Raw genomic sequence first — 20,342 nt, 5'->3', positions numbered from 1 at the left:
TTTTATGATACCATTATGGTATGATTTCTTTTTTTTTTTTTTTGTTAAAGATTAGATCCTTTTTGTTTAACCAGAAACATCCCCAAAACTACTATGGACAAACCCACCAAACGCCATTAAATAAACAGTGATTTTAGCATGTGTAAAACCAATATGTTTTCACATCTAATTGGGTGATTTAATGGCTTATTTTAACCAAACTTGAATTTGTGATTGTTGAAACAGTGTGAAAACAAACCAAGACAGTTTTTGTGAGTTTTATTTTGTTTCTGTCAACTTTAAATAAAGTGTGTTTTATTATGATAAAATTAGCTGTTTATTTTAATGGAGTCTGGTGGGTTTGCAGATGGCGATTCAGAGGCAGTTTCTGGTTAAACTGAAAGGGTCTTACTCTTTCACAAAAAGGTCTGTCTCTGTAAGGATCTTTTCCTTAATGCTGTCAGACACTTTGGGTAATAGTCTGAGCATTTCAGTAGCAAAACCAAGCAATTTTAGTTGACGTAAATTGACGGTGCGATCCAGTGAGTGGTTACATTGCAGCCTGTTTCGCTGCTGATGACTGCAGTCCTCTCTCCCAATTGTGAACCAATTCAAATTGGAAAAGAGGGTCCAGGTTAAAAAAAATGCCTTTAAGAATCATTCAGATACCGGGATATGTTTCAGCTCCTTCTGGGAGTGTAAACTTATTTCTAGATTTATTTCCAGGGGGATATTTAAGAAAAGTAATTCCCTAGGACGATGTTGTTATGTACTGTTCTGCGTTTTTTTAGTCGCAATTCAGTGAAGTTTACTAAAAAAATCTTCCTCTCTTCTTTATTTGTGGTGAAGGGTTTGTTGGTGTTTGTTAACACAGGGCTTGTTTCTCCATCTGTGAATCGAGCACTCGGCTTATATTTCACTTTGTCGTTTTGATTTTGAATGCATGCTGGCAAAATGTGAAAACAGCCCTGTAATTACAACCCTGTTTGGCATTTTTACTGAAAGACATTTGTGAGTTGTGACAGGTATGTTGCGTTTATGGTTCCTGTGTGATGAATGACGGAGCTCTGCCCTCTAGAGAGTATTGTGTTTCTCTCTGCGGAGGCCTTGTTTGGTGATGACTGACAAGAGCTGGACGCCTCCGGAGGCTGCCGCCCAAACTGAGGTCCAGTGCTAATTATTTAAACGCATCAACTCCTATGAGGTCTTGTGTTACTTTATGATATTTAGGGCATTTTTAATGGGTTTGGCTGGATGTCTCACCTGATCTCATGCTCTTGTCTGGTTGTGATGGGTTTGTCTCCCTTGATGGTGGCGCCATCTTTGATCCAGCGGACCTGAGGGGTAGGGTAGGCTTCAATCTCCACTCTCAGCTCCACGTTCTCTTGGAGCTTTGCAGAAATGTTTTGATGCTGAGGAACTTTCACATCCACGAAGCCTCGCTCTGAGGAAAGAAAATAATATCATCAGCAACACAATGGAAATTCCTTACACTTGATCTACTGCACACAATATGTTATATAATTCTCTGAAGGTTTAACACCACAAGCAATCTCTTTCACAGCCTCATTCAGTCATCTGACGAATTCTTAATGTAAAAATATCGATTATAGCATAGTTAAATAATTGATTATATTCAAGTTACATCGCTGGACATCAGGCTGCAGACAGTGTACTGTACTGTGGCTGTTCATTGCCCTTCTGTGGCCAGACATTATCTGTCTTTTCCACTGAGATGTCCAGAGAGAACTACTAAACTTTCTTGGTCTCCATGGAGCATGGTGGTTCAAGTTATTCATAAACATAACACACCTCGCTGCAGACAGAATAAGCATTCACAGACTAAAATGCATTCAGTGACCGTCAAGAGAGATTGAGCAAGAGAAGTTCAGTGTGATGAATCCTGCTTTTACTGGCCCTCATGTTGCTGCTCACAAGGTCAAACATTTGCCTATAGACGCCGGTCTTACTGTATGTTAATAGTTGACATCAAAACTCAATATGTCTTGTGTTGTTTGGAGTTTATTTCCATAAGTCTAAATATAGATCAGCTGTACCCCCTGGTTTGAAGCTCTGTTTTTCAAAGTATCATTCATCCACACCATGCGAACGGTTTATTTCACACTTTGAACAGAAATAAATAGAAGCCATCTTCATTTCCTTTAAAAGACGCACCTCTTTCACCTTGACTTGTAAAGGTTTACATAATAAGCGGTCTTTGCTCTGTCAGTGAAACACAATAATAATCTGTCCAGCATCAGTTTGTTTTAGTTCTGCGTGTATGTGTGGGTTACTCTAACCGAGCACGGTGATGTTGATGCTGGCAGAGGCACTCTGGCCTTGGATATCCTCGTGGACATGGCAGATGTAGTTTCCGCTGTGGGCAATCGTGGCCCTAGGGAAGATCAGGCAGGAGTGCATGCTCATGTCGGGCAGGACGTCTGTCAGAGGCTCGACGTTAATAATCTTGAAGAGAGAGGGAAATGAGGATGTGACATTTTATAATCATACTGAATGTGATCAAATTTTGAATCAGACATCTGCATAACAAGACGTCACGTAATTAGTTTTTTTTTTTTAGATATTTATATTACTCTAGATACTACACATAGATGTGTTTTGCTGCCTTCTTAAAGTGACAGATCACCCCAAAATCAAAAACACATATTTTTCCTCATACCTGTAGTGCTATTTATCAGTCTAAATTATTGTGGTGTGAGTTGCAAAGTGTTGGAGATATGGCACTCGTCTTGTGGTGCTCAAAGCGCCAGAAATGCTAAAAAAAAAATGTTTTTGCAATGTCTAAATAATCCACACCTTGTTGTGAGCAGTTTCACGTAGGAACTATTTTCTTTTTACCAAAATACACCTGTAAACCACATCACTGTGCAGAGGGAAGCGTGCTTCTACTCGTGGATGAGAGGCTCGTGCCTGTGACAGCACAAGAAGTCCTCCTCGGCTGAGCTGTGATGTTAGCTGGCTTAGTGGTGTAAGGTGAGCAGTAGATGCATGCATCCTTCCTTCAATTTTGATAGTTAAATAGCACTACAGGTTAGAGGAAAATATTTGTTTTTAATTTGAGTTGAACTTTCCGTTTAAGTCACATTGTTTTCAGTAAAAATATGAGACAAATCTGAAAAGCTGAAACTTCTCTGTGGAGATAGACTAACTTCATCACGATCCAAAAACCCAAAAGAATCACTCATTACAATACCAACACCACATGTTATCAGTAGGATTTCACAGGAGGATCAAAATCGAGGTGTGTCTCTACATCTTGATGCAATTTGGGCTCGGTCATGAGGCCTAAGTGTGATCACGAAGGGAGAGCTGAACAAAAGCGCTTGTTCTGCTCCACTCCCACTCACCTCTCTGTTGGGGATATCCCAGGAAAAAAACACCAGCTCCACTCCGTGCACCGTGCAGTTTACTGTCAGTGGTTCACCCTGCTTCAGGACTGTCTTTGACGCATTGATGTAGGCGTCGATGGCCTCTGGGACTGGAACGGGAAGAGAGAGTGTGGGGGAGAGGAGGAGGAGGTAGAGGTGGTGACGATGTGATTTATCAAAACAATATGTTGAAAAAGTTTCCTTCATTACTAACTAACCACAGAAATGTTTAAAAATAAACCCTGAAATTAATATTTTTATTGCATCAGTCTTAGTCAGAGCTGAACTAAAACTTTACAACACCAAAAAAGTAAAAAAAAAATGTTCAGATTTCTCCAAACAGCTTACCACATTATGTCCTCACAAAAAAAAAAAAAAAAATTGTGCTCACCCTCTGGTAGCAAGTCTCACACTAGTGAGCCGAAAGGTGACCAAATTATACTTCTGGACTGTGCTAGAACAGTTAGCAACAAAACTTGAAGATTATGCTGCATAAGCTGTTTGAAGAAATGGGATGGACATTTTATGGGTATTTTTATGGAGCTTTAAAAAGATGGACTCATTAACTTTAATAGTTTGGGTGTGGGCTGAGATTGAATTAAAGGGGCCAACTCTGTGTGTGTGTGTGTGTGTGCTTGTGAGTTCTCTGGAGTCTCCGCACACATGGGGGTGAGTTGATAACGACCGCATTTTTATTTTGGGAAAAGTTGTTTCTCAAACCCAACACTTCAAAATGAACACATACCAACAATGCTGAAGACGTAGAAGGACTGAGACTCTTTCACCTCCCCGTTCAGCTCTCCACGGCACACGTAGTTCCTGTCCTCCAGCAGTGCCTTGTACCCCTCACTGGGGACATAATGCCCACTGATGGGCAGATCGGTGTCCCTCTCATATAGGGTGACATTGATGCTGGGATTGGTGACCACACAGGGGATGGTGCTCTCCTCACTGGTCTTTGTTACCATGCCATGGGAGCTCTCTATGAACCACATATCAGGGTCTGAGGACAGAAACACAGCTTGTTTTATTACCCATCTTTATAGTATCCTGTTTGTACAGTTAGTATACATAACGTCAGCAACAGCAAATTATATAATCGTGTCTTCCAAGATCGTCTTGAAGCTCTCTCATCACTGTTCACATTTTCTTTTTGCTGTGCCTTGCATTGTGGGACAATAATGTGCATCAACAACACACTCAGAACCTGCTAAGCATTAGTATGCGGGATGTAATTAAAATACAGCTCTGACAATTTGTAAATCAATTTGTCACGTTACCTTGAATTCATGAGGAAAACCTTGTTTTTCTTGCATGCCTCCACAGAAAACAGCGAGCATATTTTTTTATTCATTGACTGGGGTCCACGTTGGACAAGAGCAAACCTATATCGAAACATCCGTTTACAAACTCTCACACAACAGATGAAAATGGATGGGATGTGACTAAGTTTTCTCCACAAATTAAAGGTAACACAGCAACTCTTATTTATATACAAATGGTCATTTGGTGGGTCAAGTATTTTGTAAATGTTTCCACTTCACAATACACTGGGTGTCAATCTGAATTAAAAAAAAAAAAACAGGCCTCACCTGGAACAAAAACAGCCACCTCCTTAGTCTCTCCATTGTGTTGATCAATGCACTGATACACCCCTGTGTGCCTCCAACTCACGTCCTTCAACTTCAAAACACTGGACGTGGAACTGCTTTGCACGATTTCGTAGCTTTGCCCACCATTTTGAACTTGGAAGTACGGCACATCGTCTCTTTTGAACTCCCACGTCGTTTCCCCCGAGCCGGAGCAGGTGAGGGTGAGAGAAGAGCCCTCAGTAAGGACGAGCTCTTTGTCATTGGGTGTGATCTCCAGACAGCAGAGCTCAGTGCAGAAATACAGCAGAGCTGCTGTTGGCACAACAAGGAAAAAGGTCAGGCTGGGAGGTCAAAGAGGCAGCGGCATGAGGTCAAAGGTTAAATCAACAATACAGATCCTGCTCTGTTTCTAAATGATGAAGGATATGAGTTGTCTGGAGTGGATATGTGGGAGGGAAGTGATGCCTTTTCAGTGACAAATGTATTTTAAAAGACAGAGGTTAGTTTGAATGCATCAGTTATCCTTTAAATCAAAGTACTGCTTTATCTCACAGGCTGGACGGCTAATAAATAATCCAAAAAGATACATTTTTAAGGGGTCTATAGTTCAAGCATCCTTGACTTTATTAAGGTATATACACCAAATAAAACCTTGTGAAATAGGATATTCTTACAGTAAGAAAAACTTTTTCAGAATTGCAAATTGCAATTTTTTACAAGGTATTTTTAGGGCACTTTTGCCTTTAATTGATAGGATAGTGACATGTGAAAGGGGGAGAGAGAGAGAGAGAGACATGCTGCAAGGGGCCACAGGCTGGAGTCGAACCCTGGCTGCTGCGGCAACAGCCTTGTACGTGGGGCGCCTGCTCTATCCACTAAGCCACCGATGCCCCAGCTAAATTCTTTTTTAAGTTGGGACTCTTTCAATTGTTAAATGATTCATTTGGATGTGTTGTTAAATAGTGAAAGTGCAAAATACTCAACCTAAGCTTGGTATCATGCTCTTCGCTTCCCTGAAAAGGAATCTGTGGTCCTGTTACAGATTTTCATTTTTTTGTTTGTATTTTGAAATTGAGTTCTTACCTGTAACCGTGACTGTCAGATGGAGCTTGGACGCCATCACCGTCCTAAAGGTGGCCGCCTTCAATGCACTTTGTTCTGCTGGACAGACAGAAGGGACAACAATGGTGATTAAACTTCTTTTATACCCTTTTTTGGGAATACTGTGGCTTGCTAATGGTCAATTTTACAAGAAACACAAATCATCCAAATAAACAAATATTCAATAAACCCAGTGGAAATTAAACAGAAACAATAGGAAGAGCTAGTTTGAGTTCACTCTAAGTGACACACCACCACAGTTAACATCTCATCAGGCTTCATATCATGATGGATTGATTGCTGCCCTCCTGAGTGTCAGCGGGTTATGTTAAGCAAGAGTTTAGAAAATAAATCACACTGCCTGTCAGAACAAATCTGCTTCCAATCACAGAAAATACTCTGCTCATACTGAAGGAAACAAACAAAAAGTATTTAGTGTGTTGTCAAGCTGCTTTCTTTAACAGTCTCAGAGTCTGAGGTGCAGATGCAGCTCGCTCTGGAGGTATTTGATGCCTCGCTGCACCCGGACAGAGCGACAATGTCTGGCTCTTTTTGTTCCTGGTTCACCAGCATTCTGCCCACTAACAAACGGGTCACTGTGTGCGGCTTTGCAACACGCTCACTGGCAACAATGCTGCGTCCAAGCTATTCTAGAGGCGTGCTGAGCCATTAATTAGTTTTGGTGTAAACAAAAGTGAAAATGAGGGCATTCAGATAAGCTGCTGACACAGGAGCATACCCAAGATTTTAAAAGGCTGCTTTGGTTTTGTAATACAAATGACATATCATGTTGTACACCAACACAATATCAACATAATTTATGAGCCATTGAAGTCAAAGGTGACTTATAGTAACTGTCCCATCCTCCCATGTGCAACATTAACCACAGTTAACCACTGCAAAGTCATAGGCAGAAGGAGAGGTTGAGGAGGGGAGGAATGGTTTGTTATTATGTTTGGGATGGGGGTTAAGCCTTGCAGCACACAGACGTCTGGAAACAGTTAAGGATGGATCACAGGCCTGCACCCAAGAGGGTGGGAAAGAGAGAGAGGGCGGAAGAGTGAGGCTTGGGAAGAGCGAGGGTGGAGGAGGAAGTGAGGGAAAGAGTCAGTGGAAAAATTGTGAAATGTGTCTTAAGAAATCCTACCCCATTTAGAGTTTTCGCCTGATAATGCAATCCAGTTTTACAATCTCTATTTTAAGAAATTGGACTATTTTTACGCATTATGTAATAGAGCATGTATTTTAAAGATGACATTTCTCCATCTTATCTCCAACTATGAGATAACTCGGAGTTTTGTCAGCTTTCATTTATCAAACGTTTGGCAACACCATCCTTTAAGAGTGTATCTATTAAAGTGTATCACAGTTACAGGTTGTTATTTTTTTTTATTTCAAGGCATAAAAGATGTGAAAAAAGCACTTTGGCAGTGGCGGTGGGGTACAAGAAGTTCCATGACTAACCCAAAGCCAGTTACTCAAACCAGAGATACATGTTGCCTCTCTAAATTAACAGCCTTTGGCACTTCCGCTCCCAAAACTTGAGTTGCTCCAAAAACATGACTGGTCCATTTCCTCCCCCGGCCTCCTGGTTCTAATAAAAAACGGGGGAGGGAGAAACAGACAGAGATACGTTTTTTTTCCCTTTCTGTCATAGTTCACACACATGTGCACATACGCACATCCTAACTGGTGCATAATGCATGCGCTAAAGCACACACAGTGTTCACATGGGCACACGCTGTATTACACTTATTCACCCACTATCTACACACACACACACACACACACAAACACACCAACCCCCCCCCCCCCCCCCCCCCCCCCCCCCCCCCCCCCCTCCCCCCCCCCCCTCTGTCCCACTCCTCTCCCCCCNAACCCCCCCCCCCCCCCCCCCCTCTTCCCATTTTTGTCACTGCAGTCTGTGTACAGTTCACGTTCCCACAGTATTCCTCTGGAACTTTCCCAGGGCCGCTGATACACTTGGGACCCTGCTGGTGATGACGGCAGGAGCAGGAGAGGTCACCTTATCCCGAGAGGCCCGAGCGAGCAGCAACAAGGGGCGGTCCACTGAGGAAGCCATACATCAGCGCTTACGAGAACCAGCAACCTCAGTGTCAGGGATGATGACTTTGAGTGACAACAGCCAAACGCGGCGACGCCAAAGGCATGTGTCACTTGGCAGCATGAGGACTAACAAATGTTATTGTGACTGGCTGCTGCTGGTGCTGTTTCTGCTGAAACAAGCCAAAGAGCTACGCTAGGGCTACTGCAGGATATGAATGTACATCTGAGATCAGCAGAAAACTGGTGTGCTTAAATCTTATTTTTGGGGGGCCTTTGAAATGGACGGAAAAGTAATGTTTGGCTACTGCAACATGATGAGGTTCTATGTTGACTTTTAACGGGGAAAGAATCTGACCCTCAGGATAGGATGTGCTGACTGGGATCAGAGGACCAAAGGGAGCCAGTGGACCACTTCAAAAAGAGTGAACACTATGGCAAGATTTATCCAAGATTTAAGAACATGCAACACTAACATCAAAGTCATAGTCCTGGTGCGAGGAGACACTTTAGGGTAGATCTAAGAGCAGTTGCAAACATAGCTGTTTTTGTGCTAATCTCTGTCGCGGTCAGGTCTTTGTGCAAGAGAGGGAATATACACACAGTGAAGTGTTAAAAAGGGTCAGGACACTGGTGAATCTGCCAAGAGTGTTTGGCAGCATTTCATTAACTTTGTTCTCCGCTTAATAAAAATCCTTGGGAGCAGTTGGACCCCTGAAACAAAGAGTAGCTCTTTGTTTGAACCTTACAAACAACAGAGTGGTGTTTGAGGCAATTTACAGTAAGAAACATCCACAATGTCCAATAAGTCAAGTTAACTCAAGTGGCTCTCAGTCTGAGGATCTTGTGGAGGGTCTTAAAGATGATTTAAAGGTTTTGAAAAACATTTTTCTAACACAGATGTTTATTGTTGTCTTTTTAATCTTCCACATGGAATACCCACAATGATTGTGGAGGTCAAAAACAAACAGTGTTTACGCAAGTGATGGCGCGGTAATCACTATGACGGATAAACTGTTATCCCACTGTATATGTTTTCCCACAGATGCTGGGAATTTGGTGGCTGACTGACCCCTCATGAGTTTTATAAACAACGCGGCTACACTCAAAGTGTCACCGGCTAATGAGGAAGAATGTAAAAGTCGACCTCAGCGGGACGCACGCAGCCCATGCACAGCCCCACAGCAGCCTGTAATCCCACTTCAGGGATTATCTATATATATACTGTAGCTGCGTGTTTCAGTTAAACATCTGGCAGTGATGAAGCAGTCCTGGATAAGGTGGGAACGGTTTTGTGAACCACATTTGCAGCCAACTGTTTGCTTGACTGTGTCCCAAGGGGGGGTGTTTTGCATTTATAAGGCGGGGGGGGAAAGTGTAATCTATAACAAAAGAGAGAAAGATGTCCAAAAAGCTTGCCAAAGTGCAGCTGGAGAGCTCCGACTTCCTGCATGGGGAAATTTTCTGGCCATGTGTGGGTGTAAGGCTGTGATGCATCAGTGACACAGCAGACCACCACAAACACTAACCAAATACTCAATGCAATACCACAATGAGAAGAGGACAAACTGCACATCATGAAACTTCTGCAAAAGAGAAAACAAAATGCTCTAAATAACAAGCTGCACAGAAAAGATGTAAACTCACAATCAGGAACGAGGAAAAAAACAAGAACAAAGACAGAAACAAACAAACAGAAAACAACAACCATCAAGCAAAAACAGACCAATTAGACCAATGACAAAGCGTGACAAACCATTGACACACCACAACAACGCTGCACACAGCACCAGACAGTGGAAAAGAATACAAAGGGAGCATGCAGACGCGCAGAATGCAATTTATAGGAAACACCACATCAAAAGCAGGGGGGCAGCAGAGGGAGCGCACGCACAGTCTTACATCACAGACGGTGATGTTTACTCTGCTGAAGTGTACAGGAAGCTGTGATCTGCAAAACAAACATCTCCAATTTAGTAGTCACTTCTTTCCAATGCAAACAGTTATATCACTGACCACTTTATCAGGACTTGTAGTAAATCATGTCACTAGAATAGCCGCAGTGCGCGATAAATGTACAAGCCAGACTCTTCTTTTTTAGTTTTTAGAAGGATGTCAAGTTTTCTTGATGTATCTCTGACTTTGGCGAGCACTGTGGGAAAAAAATGACCCAGTGTGTCTTTGTTAAAACAAACCTCCATTTTTATCACTCCTCTTGGACGGACAAATCCCCCTGAGGAGAACCTTCTGGTCCCTCGGCAGCAGACCCATGATGCACTGCACCCACCCCAGGCGGCCTCGCTGTCCCCCAACATGGCTAAGACACATACGGTACATTACCAGAGCTGTAATAATGATAAACCGCAGGCGCATGAGTAAAAGGCAGTTTCAGCTAAGACAGCACACATGTCATCAACATGCGGTCAGAATATGTGAGTTAGAGTAAACAGGAAATGTGTGCAGTCTGCTTATGGAGTCTGTGTCTGAGTCATAATTATCCATCTTTCATATTGTAAAAGAACAGCGGAAGACAGTTGCACATCTTCCATGTGAGCTCTCAGGCATTTCTGTTTACGAAGAACTATCAGTGCTACACAGATCTGATTGTTTTGTTAAGACACTCTCCGCGCCATATGTGCCATGTTTAAAGCTGCAATTATAAAGTCTTTTTGTTACTTTGTGGGGCAGTGGAAACATGCTGTGAACTTAACACAAGTTTCCATCCAAATGTAGATCAAATTTTAAACGAATGCCCAGAAAATGCCAATTAATGCTTCCACCCATGACTGTGAGGAGTTGGCAGCATCAAGTGTGGCACTAATCACAAACACAACCTTGTCCCCTTATCCCCTGACAACAATTAATTTACTGGCCTGTATTCACTTTTGTAATCACTTTTCGTATCTGACCTGTATTCAATTTTGTATTCACTGTCTTTGTTGTTGTGGCACTAGTTGGGTGACAAACCAATGCAGAAGAATACGAAGCTAGTTCTCACCTCCAACCAGAGACTGTATATAAAGATGGACAGTGCATATCTGCCAGAAAACCCGAATCTGCGCAGTATCAGTGTTTGACCAGTGGTGAGCAACACCACTGATCCCGAGTAATAAGTTGGCAAATACAGCTGTCAATCATAATGTCACATCCCCTTTTCATAGCATTAAATAACTAATTAAAACCAAACTTGTCAGAAAAAAGAAAACTTAAAGACCAGTATGATTAGAAGTACCTAAAATGACAAAACCATCTTTGGGAAAAGCTTATTTGAAGTGTACTTTGATGTTTTAGTTTGGGCCATGTCCCATCCACTGACATGGAGGAGGCGGGGTTTATGACCTATACTGCAACCAGCCACCAGGGGGTGACTGAGGTGTTTTGGCTTCACTTCTAGGGAGCTGTCATGTCGTCCATCTTCATTATACAGTCTGTGCTCCCAACTTGTCAAATACAGCAGCTTGGTCAATGGCCCTAAACTTCAAACTATGGTGCATCAGTTTTGGGCGTGTCAGTTTCTGCTCGTTACCTGATGTGTCTTTTCAAAATAAACTTCCGTGATAGGTTAGGTACTTGATTTGGTTTAGGGAAAGATTATGGCTTGGGTTAAAATGACATCGACTGTTGTCTCTTGGGTGAAAGTCCTGTCTTTGTTGACCCATCCATCCACCCTGACCTCCTCCCTGCACAGACTATCTCAATCTTTAAACAGTTCTATGTCAGTTCTCTGAGCATCAAATATTGACATGATTGGGTTTACATTGTAGTTGAAAGCCTGAGCGTCTCTAACAGACTTTGTGCATCAGTATCAGACAAGGGGTTTTATAAAGCATCAGTATTTGAGAACTGGTTGGGATATGATGCAACAAGATGATGTAAATAAAAGACTGCCATTCAAATCTTGATGGTGGTACAGTTGAAACTTCACAATCCTCCTGTTATAGCGGTTCTCCACCAGGGGTTTGTCATTCCCGGAACCCATCGGCTGTATTCGGCGTCTGACTTCCGGCGGATGGCAATACAGCCTCTGGGGGCAGACCCCCGATTTTTTGGCATTCCGGTTTAATTTGTGTGGAGGAGGCGTATTTCCATTTCTGACTTCTGTTAATATATATAAGTAAATATGCTGAACCATTGCGATGGATTCAGAGTTTGCAGTGACGCCAATTATGTTCCGCCTCTTTAGTTCACCGCACGGACCGTTTAACCTGGCAACAACTGCAGCCGGCTCAATTGTGATTGGTCAATATCACGCGGACTACAAACAGCCTACAACCGGAAACCAGGGCTCTTCCGCTCTTCTTCCGGAGGCAAGATCTCCGGGGTTTGCCTACAGACTCTACATGAATGTAGAGTCTGTATATAGAGACTAGGGGTTTGTGGACCCCCAGCTTTCACCTTCTACAGGGTTAAATCCTTAACTGTAGCTGACAACTATGGAATTCTGGTCTAAATCATATCCAACAACCACAGTCTTTTCAGATAGAGGTCCTTGAAGCAAAATCTTATCAAATGGGAGCCCATGACCTCAGATTTATTAATGAAGGGGTCCTTCACATGCAAAAGGTTGAGAACCACTGATGTCGCCTACGTCATGATTTATGTGCTAATTCAGTTTCCAAGATGCTAAAACACTCTGTAGATCTATGAGCTGCAGGGTCAGCTGATAAGTCTCTGTGGTTTCATCATTATAAGCTTTTTTTCTTCTAAAGAATCCATCACATATATCCCACACATTTCTACACTCCAGAAACTCCAGTGTCTGTGTCAAATTGAGTAACTGTTCTTAGAACATATTGAGGCTGAAAAGAGAGCTTACGTTTTCCTTGCGATTGCTGCAGTGGCTAACAGAAAGAGCTATATTTAGTTAGATTTGGCTCATTTGTGCTGATCCCCAACAAGAAGATGCAGTTACACAGCTGGACACAAGACTTTGAAGTCTTCTGTATCAGCAAAAAGCAGCTTGTTTCCTGTAACTTTAGAGCTTGAAGCAGCACTAAAGACAAGTTTGCGTTATCAGATTCTGATGCACTTTAAAAAAAAATCCCTTCCCTTCTCTTTCTGGTTTTATTCAGTTCAGCATTAGGACACAGTGACTGTGAGTGGTCTCACCTCAGCAACCAATGTGACTCTGCACTCATGCTGAGGCAACACATGTTTGGGAAACTGTGGATTTTGGTTTGCTCCCTTTCAAACAGAGTTGTAAATGCTGTTTGTAGTGGCGGTGGGGGGAAGTAAAGGGCTTCTGGGTAAAACTGACGGTTGTAGAAATGACGGCCTCAGATGTGGCTAGTGTTTGATATCAGTTTAATGATCTAATTTTCTACTCATTTGGGAACCTAAATGAGGGAAAATAATTAGGATGTCAAAACTACAGCAGCTCATTTTTTTCCCTTTTCTTGAGCAGTAAATCTTTGAATTGCTGCAGCTAGGCTGTAATTTTGCATGCACTCTGTCCCACTCCCAGCAAATTCACATTGCTCAGAGGGAATACAGGGATATCAGATGTATTTGCTAGCATAAGCAGCACCACATCCTCCCACTTTTTTCTTCTGAGACCTCTGCACCCTCCTTTTTGCTGCACACCAACACTTGACGGTATAAGCCCCCAACCTGCCCTGTGAGAAGTGAAGGACTCCCACACACATTTCCAGTCCCTCCACTCTGACATACCCACACCCCCCTAAAAGAAAAAAAGGCAGAAACAGCTGAATACAATTAGGCCCGACTGGCTTTAAATTCCACTCGTTTCCCTGAACACGATAATGTTGAAAGGAAGGGCAATCGGAGGGAAAATAGTGACAGAGAAGCATCAATCTGGGTGATAATTTCTACAGTGTGTGCAGTTTTGGCTTTCATCTTCGATGTTTACAGCAAAACAGTGTTGGAGCAGCTCTTTCGGGTATTGTTTTCTGTGCATGAGTACTGACAAATCAGAGGGAATACCATTGATGAATATAAATCTCACTGTAGCTCACAACAATGTGACCACTAACTCTGAAAAGCAGCACATAATCATAAGACAAACTGAGAGAAAACCAAACAAGTCTCCATTTTCCATTGTGTGGAATATTTGTATCTTGTAAAAGCAAAGGCTGTTTTTCTTGGTCCTCCTGTCTCGCTGCACTGTATCACCAAATCCAGCATGTTTTTGTTGGACTGAGGACAGCACAAACTCCAGAGAGAAAGAGTGGGGCTTTAAAATAATCTGATGGAGACCAAAACTTCCTGCTGAAAATCTGGATTTTTCTTTATGCAGTTATATCAGAGAGGAGATTGAAAAATCTCTCTGATGTTATACCTGTACAGGGAGCAGAGGAAGTAGTCAAATCCCTGATTTGCGTAAAGGAAGTGAAGCCCCAGTATTCTACTACAAGCAGGTCCAAGTTTAAAATATTACGTAAAGCCCCTGACAACTTGGCTCCCAATCTTATAGGAATAGTTCAGCATTTTGGGAATTACTTTCTTTCTGAGAATCATGTCTGTATCATGAATATGAAGCTGGAGCCAGCAACCTGTTAGCTTAGCCTAGCGCAAAGACTAGAAACAGGGGGAATTTTGAACTGTCATTTGTAAACAAACTAGACATAATGTGTTAATTAGCGACCTTTAAAAAAGTATTTCACTGCTGGAAAGATGATCTTTTCATAAAACCGTGCAGTCTATGTGATAGAAAGACACAAATACTTTTGAAAATGCTGCTACATGATCAAATAAAACAGTGGAAAAGGGATGTGGCATTCACTTTTGCTCAAGAAGTAGAAAACCTACAACTACTAGAATGCACTGTGCTCCATCTGACCAATAAGCGCTCCCACTGGTGGGTGACATAATGCAACATTGACTGTTTTTTCTACAGGACACAATATGGTGGCCGACTGATAGTAAACAATCTTGAATTGCAGTCAGTAAGCTTCAGTATGTCTCTGGAAACCATTTAGACACACAACAGGCAACACAGTAACAGAATCTTGGTTTAGTTAGTTTTGGTCTGAGTTTGTGAACTTTGGGGGTGGGGGTGGGGCGTGTTCATGGTGGCGGGAATACAAAAGTGAGGAGGTACAATCTGTAGTTTGAGCAGCAGCCTGTAAAAATCATGTGGTGGATATGAGCTGAGAGATGAGCAGAGAGATCTGGGAGCTGTTACCACAGTTCATTTACACATACTACCCACAATGCTATGATACAAAGATAGCTGAACACTGGCAAAGTATCCCTTTAGGTTGTGCTAGTAGGTATGATTTTCTTTATAACATAAAATAGTTATGGCTGAATAAGTAGCACTCAAGTTAAAGGTCAGAAAAAACACACTTAGGCCCTAATCACACAGAAAACATTTTCAGCAGGAGGTGGGTTTTTTTAATTGTTTTTAATGAGAATGAATCTTTTTACTCCCTGTTTTTGCATTGCTACGTACCTCGTATTTCTGCGCCCTAGACGCCTGGCGTTTTTGCTGGAGCGCTCTAAACTCCTCAACTTCAAAAAACTTCTCCACCTTTTTCCCATTGTCCAATCAGATGATTTGAGAGGCGGGCATTGTGTGGTGGTCATGGCCACAAGTTTACAGTTGGTTAACGATGAGGGAGAAACTGGTGGTGCTCAGTCGCTTGGTAGGACCAATGGACTCCCTGTATTTAGTGTTCATTTTTGTTATGCTAGGTCTGACGATAGACAGCAGGTTGTCAAACTGCGCCTGAGTCATCCTAGAACATGCCTGGAAACACCCATCATCAAGGCGAAGCTCCTGGACCAACCGGTGGTACTCCCTCCCTAATGAGGTGGTTGCCTGGCAACAAAAAAAGGTGCAGCTAGTGTTTTTTTTAACTAGTGGCATTGAATTTAAAAACAAAGGCAGTGGAGGGTGCTACGCATTTTGCAACCTGCAAAACACTTTCTGTGTGATTAGGGCCTTGATTGTCATTTATTAAGCATTTAACACTTAAAAACTATTGATTATGATTATAGGCAGGACTGTGTGGGCATGGTTTGATCAGATTTGACTGACAGTGGCCTGGAAACATAAACAGATTTTGGTTTTGCAGGGTTTTTTTAATGAATATTAATCTGAAAAATAGCAAGTTAGTTGGCCAATAGAGGACGTGTAGTGGAGTATAAAGAATTATTTCCGCATGAACTACAGTGGAGTAGAAGTATAAATTATCATAAAATGAAGATCCTCATAGAGAATTTCTCTTGAAAATCACTTCTGTGCATTTTAACACTGTTCCCGTAAAGTCTGACATTATTACTCAAAAGGAAACATTTCCTCCAGGAGTCGTCCTGTAGGAGTGGCTGAAGTCTCTGGCTGAAGATGAGATGCAGCTGCCTGTCAGCTCTGTGTGAGTGGGAGGGAGGGAGGGAGGGAAAGAAGGAGGGAACAAGGGGGAGGCCAGATGGACGGGCAGCCTTACAGGATGCTGTATGCAGCACCACTTAGTGCTCTTCATTAAAGCTATATGACTCAAATACGAGTCTAAGTACAACATTAAAGAGGCAGTGACCTAAAGGCAAGGCAAGGGCATGAGACTGATAGACTTCCAAAGAAACAACAGCTCAGTCTGAAAGTATGAGGGATGAATTATGAATCAGCCAATAAGCAACTGAGTCATAGACAGTTCTATCTAAATAATATAAAGGAAAAAAACCCAACTTGCACTCATCAATACATATCATCACGTGATAACATGTCTGAGTGCTCTGAATGACTTTTTAAACTCTAAACTTCATCCATATCTAAACAACGTCACACTAGTTGTCAGGGCGCGACTGCTGAACAGCTGTGTGTTCAGCTCACAGAGGATAAATCACAAGCGGACAGAATGGGATCAACGTGTTTCAAAACTCACTGTCGAGCTCAGGCCGCTACATATCGGCACATGTGAGCTGAATCAGACTTCTGGCATGTTTTCTGCATGGTCATAATGTGAAGCACATTTTCTCAGCGCGGCTGGCATGTGGAGGGCCCAAAGAGTCAGGAAACAGCTGATGACGAAGGATTAGGTCTGGGCCAGGGGAGTGGAGCCGACTGGGCCGCGCTGCATCAGGGCCGGGGAGAGGAGCTCTGCTGTAGTACATACCAGCAGCCTGACGCACAGGGAGAAAAATCCCCAACGGTCAGGAGACAAATTAAACTTCACTCTGTTTTACAAATCCATGCTATAAAGAGTTGTCAGAGTATATCCACTGTTTTTAAGGTGAGGCTGTGAAGTGTTCAGCAGGAGACATCCAGCTGAGGGTAAAACTATGATATGAATGCAACACCGTCTAATACCGTTGATGGTAAAAGTATGACATGCATGCAATTTTCCGAGAGCTCATCTGCAACAACAGTACTATACAATGCCTGGACCGAAATATCCACAGAGCCGGAGAAGATCAAAAACTTCAGAAGGCAACTCTTGACTGTAGAGGAGGAGAGCAGCAGACACAAAACACAACAATGTTTTGATTACAGCTTATGCTCATTCAGATGCCCCCATATCAGAGAGGTCATCTGTTTAAAGAAGATGGATGTGGAGTTAATCGACTCAACAACTTCACAGTGCAGCCGCTACACATAGCAGGGAAGCCATGAGGCTTTCAGGTGCCAAACATATGGCGGGTTCGAGTGAAAAGACATGCATGACACATGTGTCTGCCATAAAATAGCTCACATTGCTATAATGTAACTCATCCCAGGTACTAAACCCTTCTTCTGTGATAAATGAGAGGAGATGATTCAGCCGATTGTTTATGTCTGCCCGGCTCTGCATTTCTCACACCACACCACACCGAATCACATCTTTATGAGAGATTTGCATTTTAAAAAGGGTGACTGAGGCATTAAGCTGTAAATTCAAGCTGGTATGTGTTATCTCTAAAAGATCCAGAAGATGTTAGTGACAGTGACTGATGCCAGGTCTGATATCACTTCACAGACACAGCTTTTCAATGAGCTCCTCCATGTAGCAATGCAGAGAAGACTGATCCTGTTAGGGGAGGAAAAAGACTGATGGTCATAGCGGTGAGGACTGCCGGTTCACTCAGGGTGACTGAAGAGAGCTGTATAAACAAGCCCTTTAGCAGTGAAGCACAAAGTGGAGCGCATACAAACAGCTTGTGCTATAAAGCCCACTGTGTGTGTGTGTGTGTTTGTGTGTGTGCGAGACCCCGGGGTACCTTGTCAAACGTATTCTCTCAGTGAGAAGATAAACATTGTTAAAGTTGCGCCGTGTAAAGAATGAAAAGGTGTCTACGTGCAGAGATGCAAGCTGTCGTTGCCATGTTGATGTTTGAACAGGTTGCTCACACTCTTTCACATTGTAATTCCTGGTGTGTACACATTCAAGTATGTGGGTGACAAATACCAGCAACAGAGACACATCACCTCTAACTAGCAACATAACACCAACGAAACAGACTCGTGTTGAATCAGGCATTTGTTTTGTCTTCAATTAGATCATTTGTCAGTTCAAATCAAATGGAGCAGCAGCCCAGTGCTGTACAGATGAGGTGCATCCTCTCCGAGACGGACAGCTATGAAATTCAATCTGTCACAGTAGGCTTCCCGTTCAGGCTAAACGGATTTTCACTAGTTCATCTTCACTTCTGCCAACAGCTGCCAAGCAGCCGTGACTAAAAGTAAAATCCTTGACAGTGACAGAGAGATAAGACCTCTTACCTTCAGAGTGATCCTAGAAGCACAGACAAGTCTTCCCTCTCTGTCCGAGGAGGTTGCCGGCCAGCAGTCGGTCTCCTCCTTCTGAAATCAGAGGAGAGGTTTCCAGCTGGTCGTCTCTACAGGGGCTGCTGCCTCAGATGTATAGATCCCTCAGATGTTCAGAGTCTGAGGTTAATCTCTGCTGTCCCGGGAGTATGCAGGAGGAGGTACCGCTCTGAAGCCCGGCTGTTTGTTTAGTCAAATCACAGCGCCATGGGGGTCTCCTCTCCTCTCTCACACTCTGAAAAAGCCTGCCCACCGCTCCAAAAGAGTGCTGTAAGTTTAAAAAGAAGTGGCATGCGCACACACACACACATACACACTGCTTCCCTGACAGATTCACACAGAGGAGGGAGACAGTGGTCCGGCCCTGCTGAAGCTAGAGTAAGAGTGAAGTGGAGAGGAAGAGGAGGGAGGGAATTGTGAGTGGGAGTTGAGCAAACAGCAATAGAGGGAAGTTTAAAAAAAAAAAAAAAAAAGAGGAGTGAACGGAGAAAGAGAAAAGACAGAGGGAGAAAAACTTCAAAATACAGGTTCTGCTTGTTGTTCTTTGGTAGCAGCTCAGAGGACCCGAGCCGGAGTGATTTGTTTATGAATGGAGTGGCGAGCAACTGGAGGTGAACTGAGACAGTCTCTATTGGCAACAGCAATCTGGACCGCATCTAACCCCTCCATAAAACAACAAACACAATAAAAAGGAAGAGAAAGAGTGAGTGAGAGGTCCAAGCGGAGGAAAAAAAAGGGGTTTTGGCAGAGCTCATGGTGGCCTGCTTTGGAAACAAACATGGAAGTCTCAGTTTCTCAGGAAAATAACTTCACTTATATAATCACACCGATAGAATCGGGTGTAAAAGAGGTTAAACACATACGGTACTTTTAGCCTAAGTGAGTCCATTTAACCCTTGCGTGTTACTCTTTTTCCATTCATCCCACATAAAATAACTCAACACCTTCCTCTGTCTCTTTTCTCTTTCAGCCTCTCTCTCTCAAACACATGCATACACAAACACACACACACACACCATGCAGATACCTCTGTTTTCTACACTGGCTCTCTCCCTAATTTCTTCCTTTCCCAGGATATGAGTGGATGGCTTGAAATTCATAACGCAACCCTGCAGCTGACGAAGGCCTTTTGTCTCTTACAAGGGGTAGGGGGGGCAGACAGGGGGGAGGAGGGCTAAATTGGACAGTAACCATGTTCTCCTCTAATTGTGAGGGTAAATCTAAAAGCCCTGCTAGCAGTAATTAGAGAGCCACTGAGGCCCCCGTTATTAGATAGGAGGGGAGCGACACCACACAGGACTGTCCCACCTTAACATCAATCTATTTCTAACTATGTAATTAACACCTTCTTGCAATAAATCTGCCCCAAATCCACCCACTTAGCCCCATGAGTCTACTTTTATACGTTTAAGTGCTTGCAAAGTCAATTTAAATGTTTAAAAGAGATAATAGGTAATAATGCAGCAATAATACACTAACATTATGCAATGCACACAATCCTGGATCAGCTGGAGA

The 20,342-nt window shown here is 42.9% G+C and overlaps 1 protein-coding gene across 2 annotated transcripts in view; it reads right to left on the bottom strand.

Moving 5' to 3' along the window:
- The window catches only part of pdgfrb (platelet-derived growth factor receptor, beta polypeptide), a 33,818-nt gene extending 14,580 nt beyond the window's left edge, over positions 1-19,238 (bottom strand). The window contains exons 1-7 of one of the 2 annotated variants that reach the window (XM_050042394.1): positions 18,783-19,238; positions 6,044-6,121; positions 4,961-5,272; positions 4,114-4,371; positions 3,348-3,478; positions 2,280-2,445; positions 1,243-1,423 (exon numbers count right to left, since the gene is read on the bottom strand). In XM_050042394.1, the coding sequence (XP_049898351.1) occupies positions 1,243-1,423; positions 2,280-2,445; positions 3,348-3,478; positions 4,114-4,371; positions 4,961-5,272; positions 6,044-6,080 (1,085 nt within the window). In that variant the 5' untranslated portion in view covers positions 6,081-6,121; positions 18,783-19,238. The remainder of the gene's footprint in view (positions 1-1,242; positions 1,424-2,279; positions 2,446-3,347; positions 3,479-4,113; positions 4,372-4,960; positions 5,273-6,043; positions 6,122-18,782) is intronic. The other variant, XM_050042395.1, reaches the window with a different exon arrangement.
- Between the last annotated feature and the right edge of the window lie 1,104 nt (positions 19,239-20,342).

Source organism: Epinephelus moara, chromosome 4 (assembly GCF_006386435.1).
Source record: "Epinephelus moara isolate mb chromosome 4, YSFRI_EMoa_1.0, whole genome shotgun sequence".
Lineage (NCBI taxonomy): Eukaryota > Metazoa > Chordata > Actinopteri > Perciformes > Serranidae > Epinephelus > Epinephelus moara.
The sequence above is the reverse complement of the archived record's forward strand: the minus strand, read 5'-3'. Positions and strand labels throughout refer to the sequence as shown.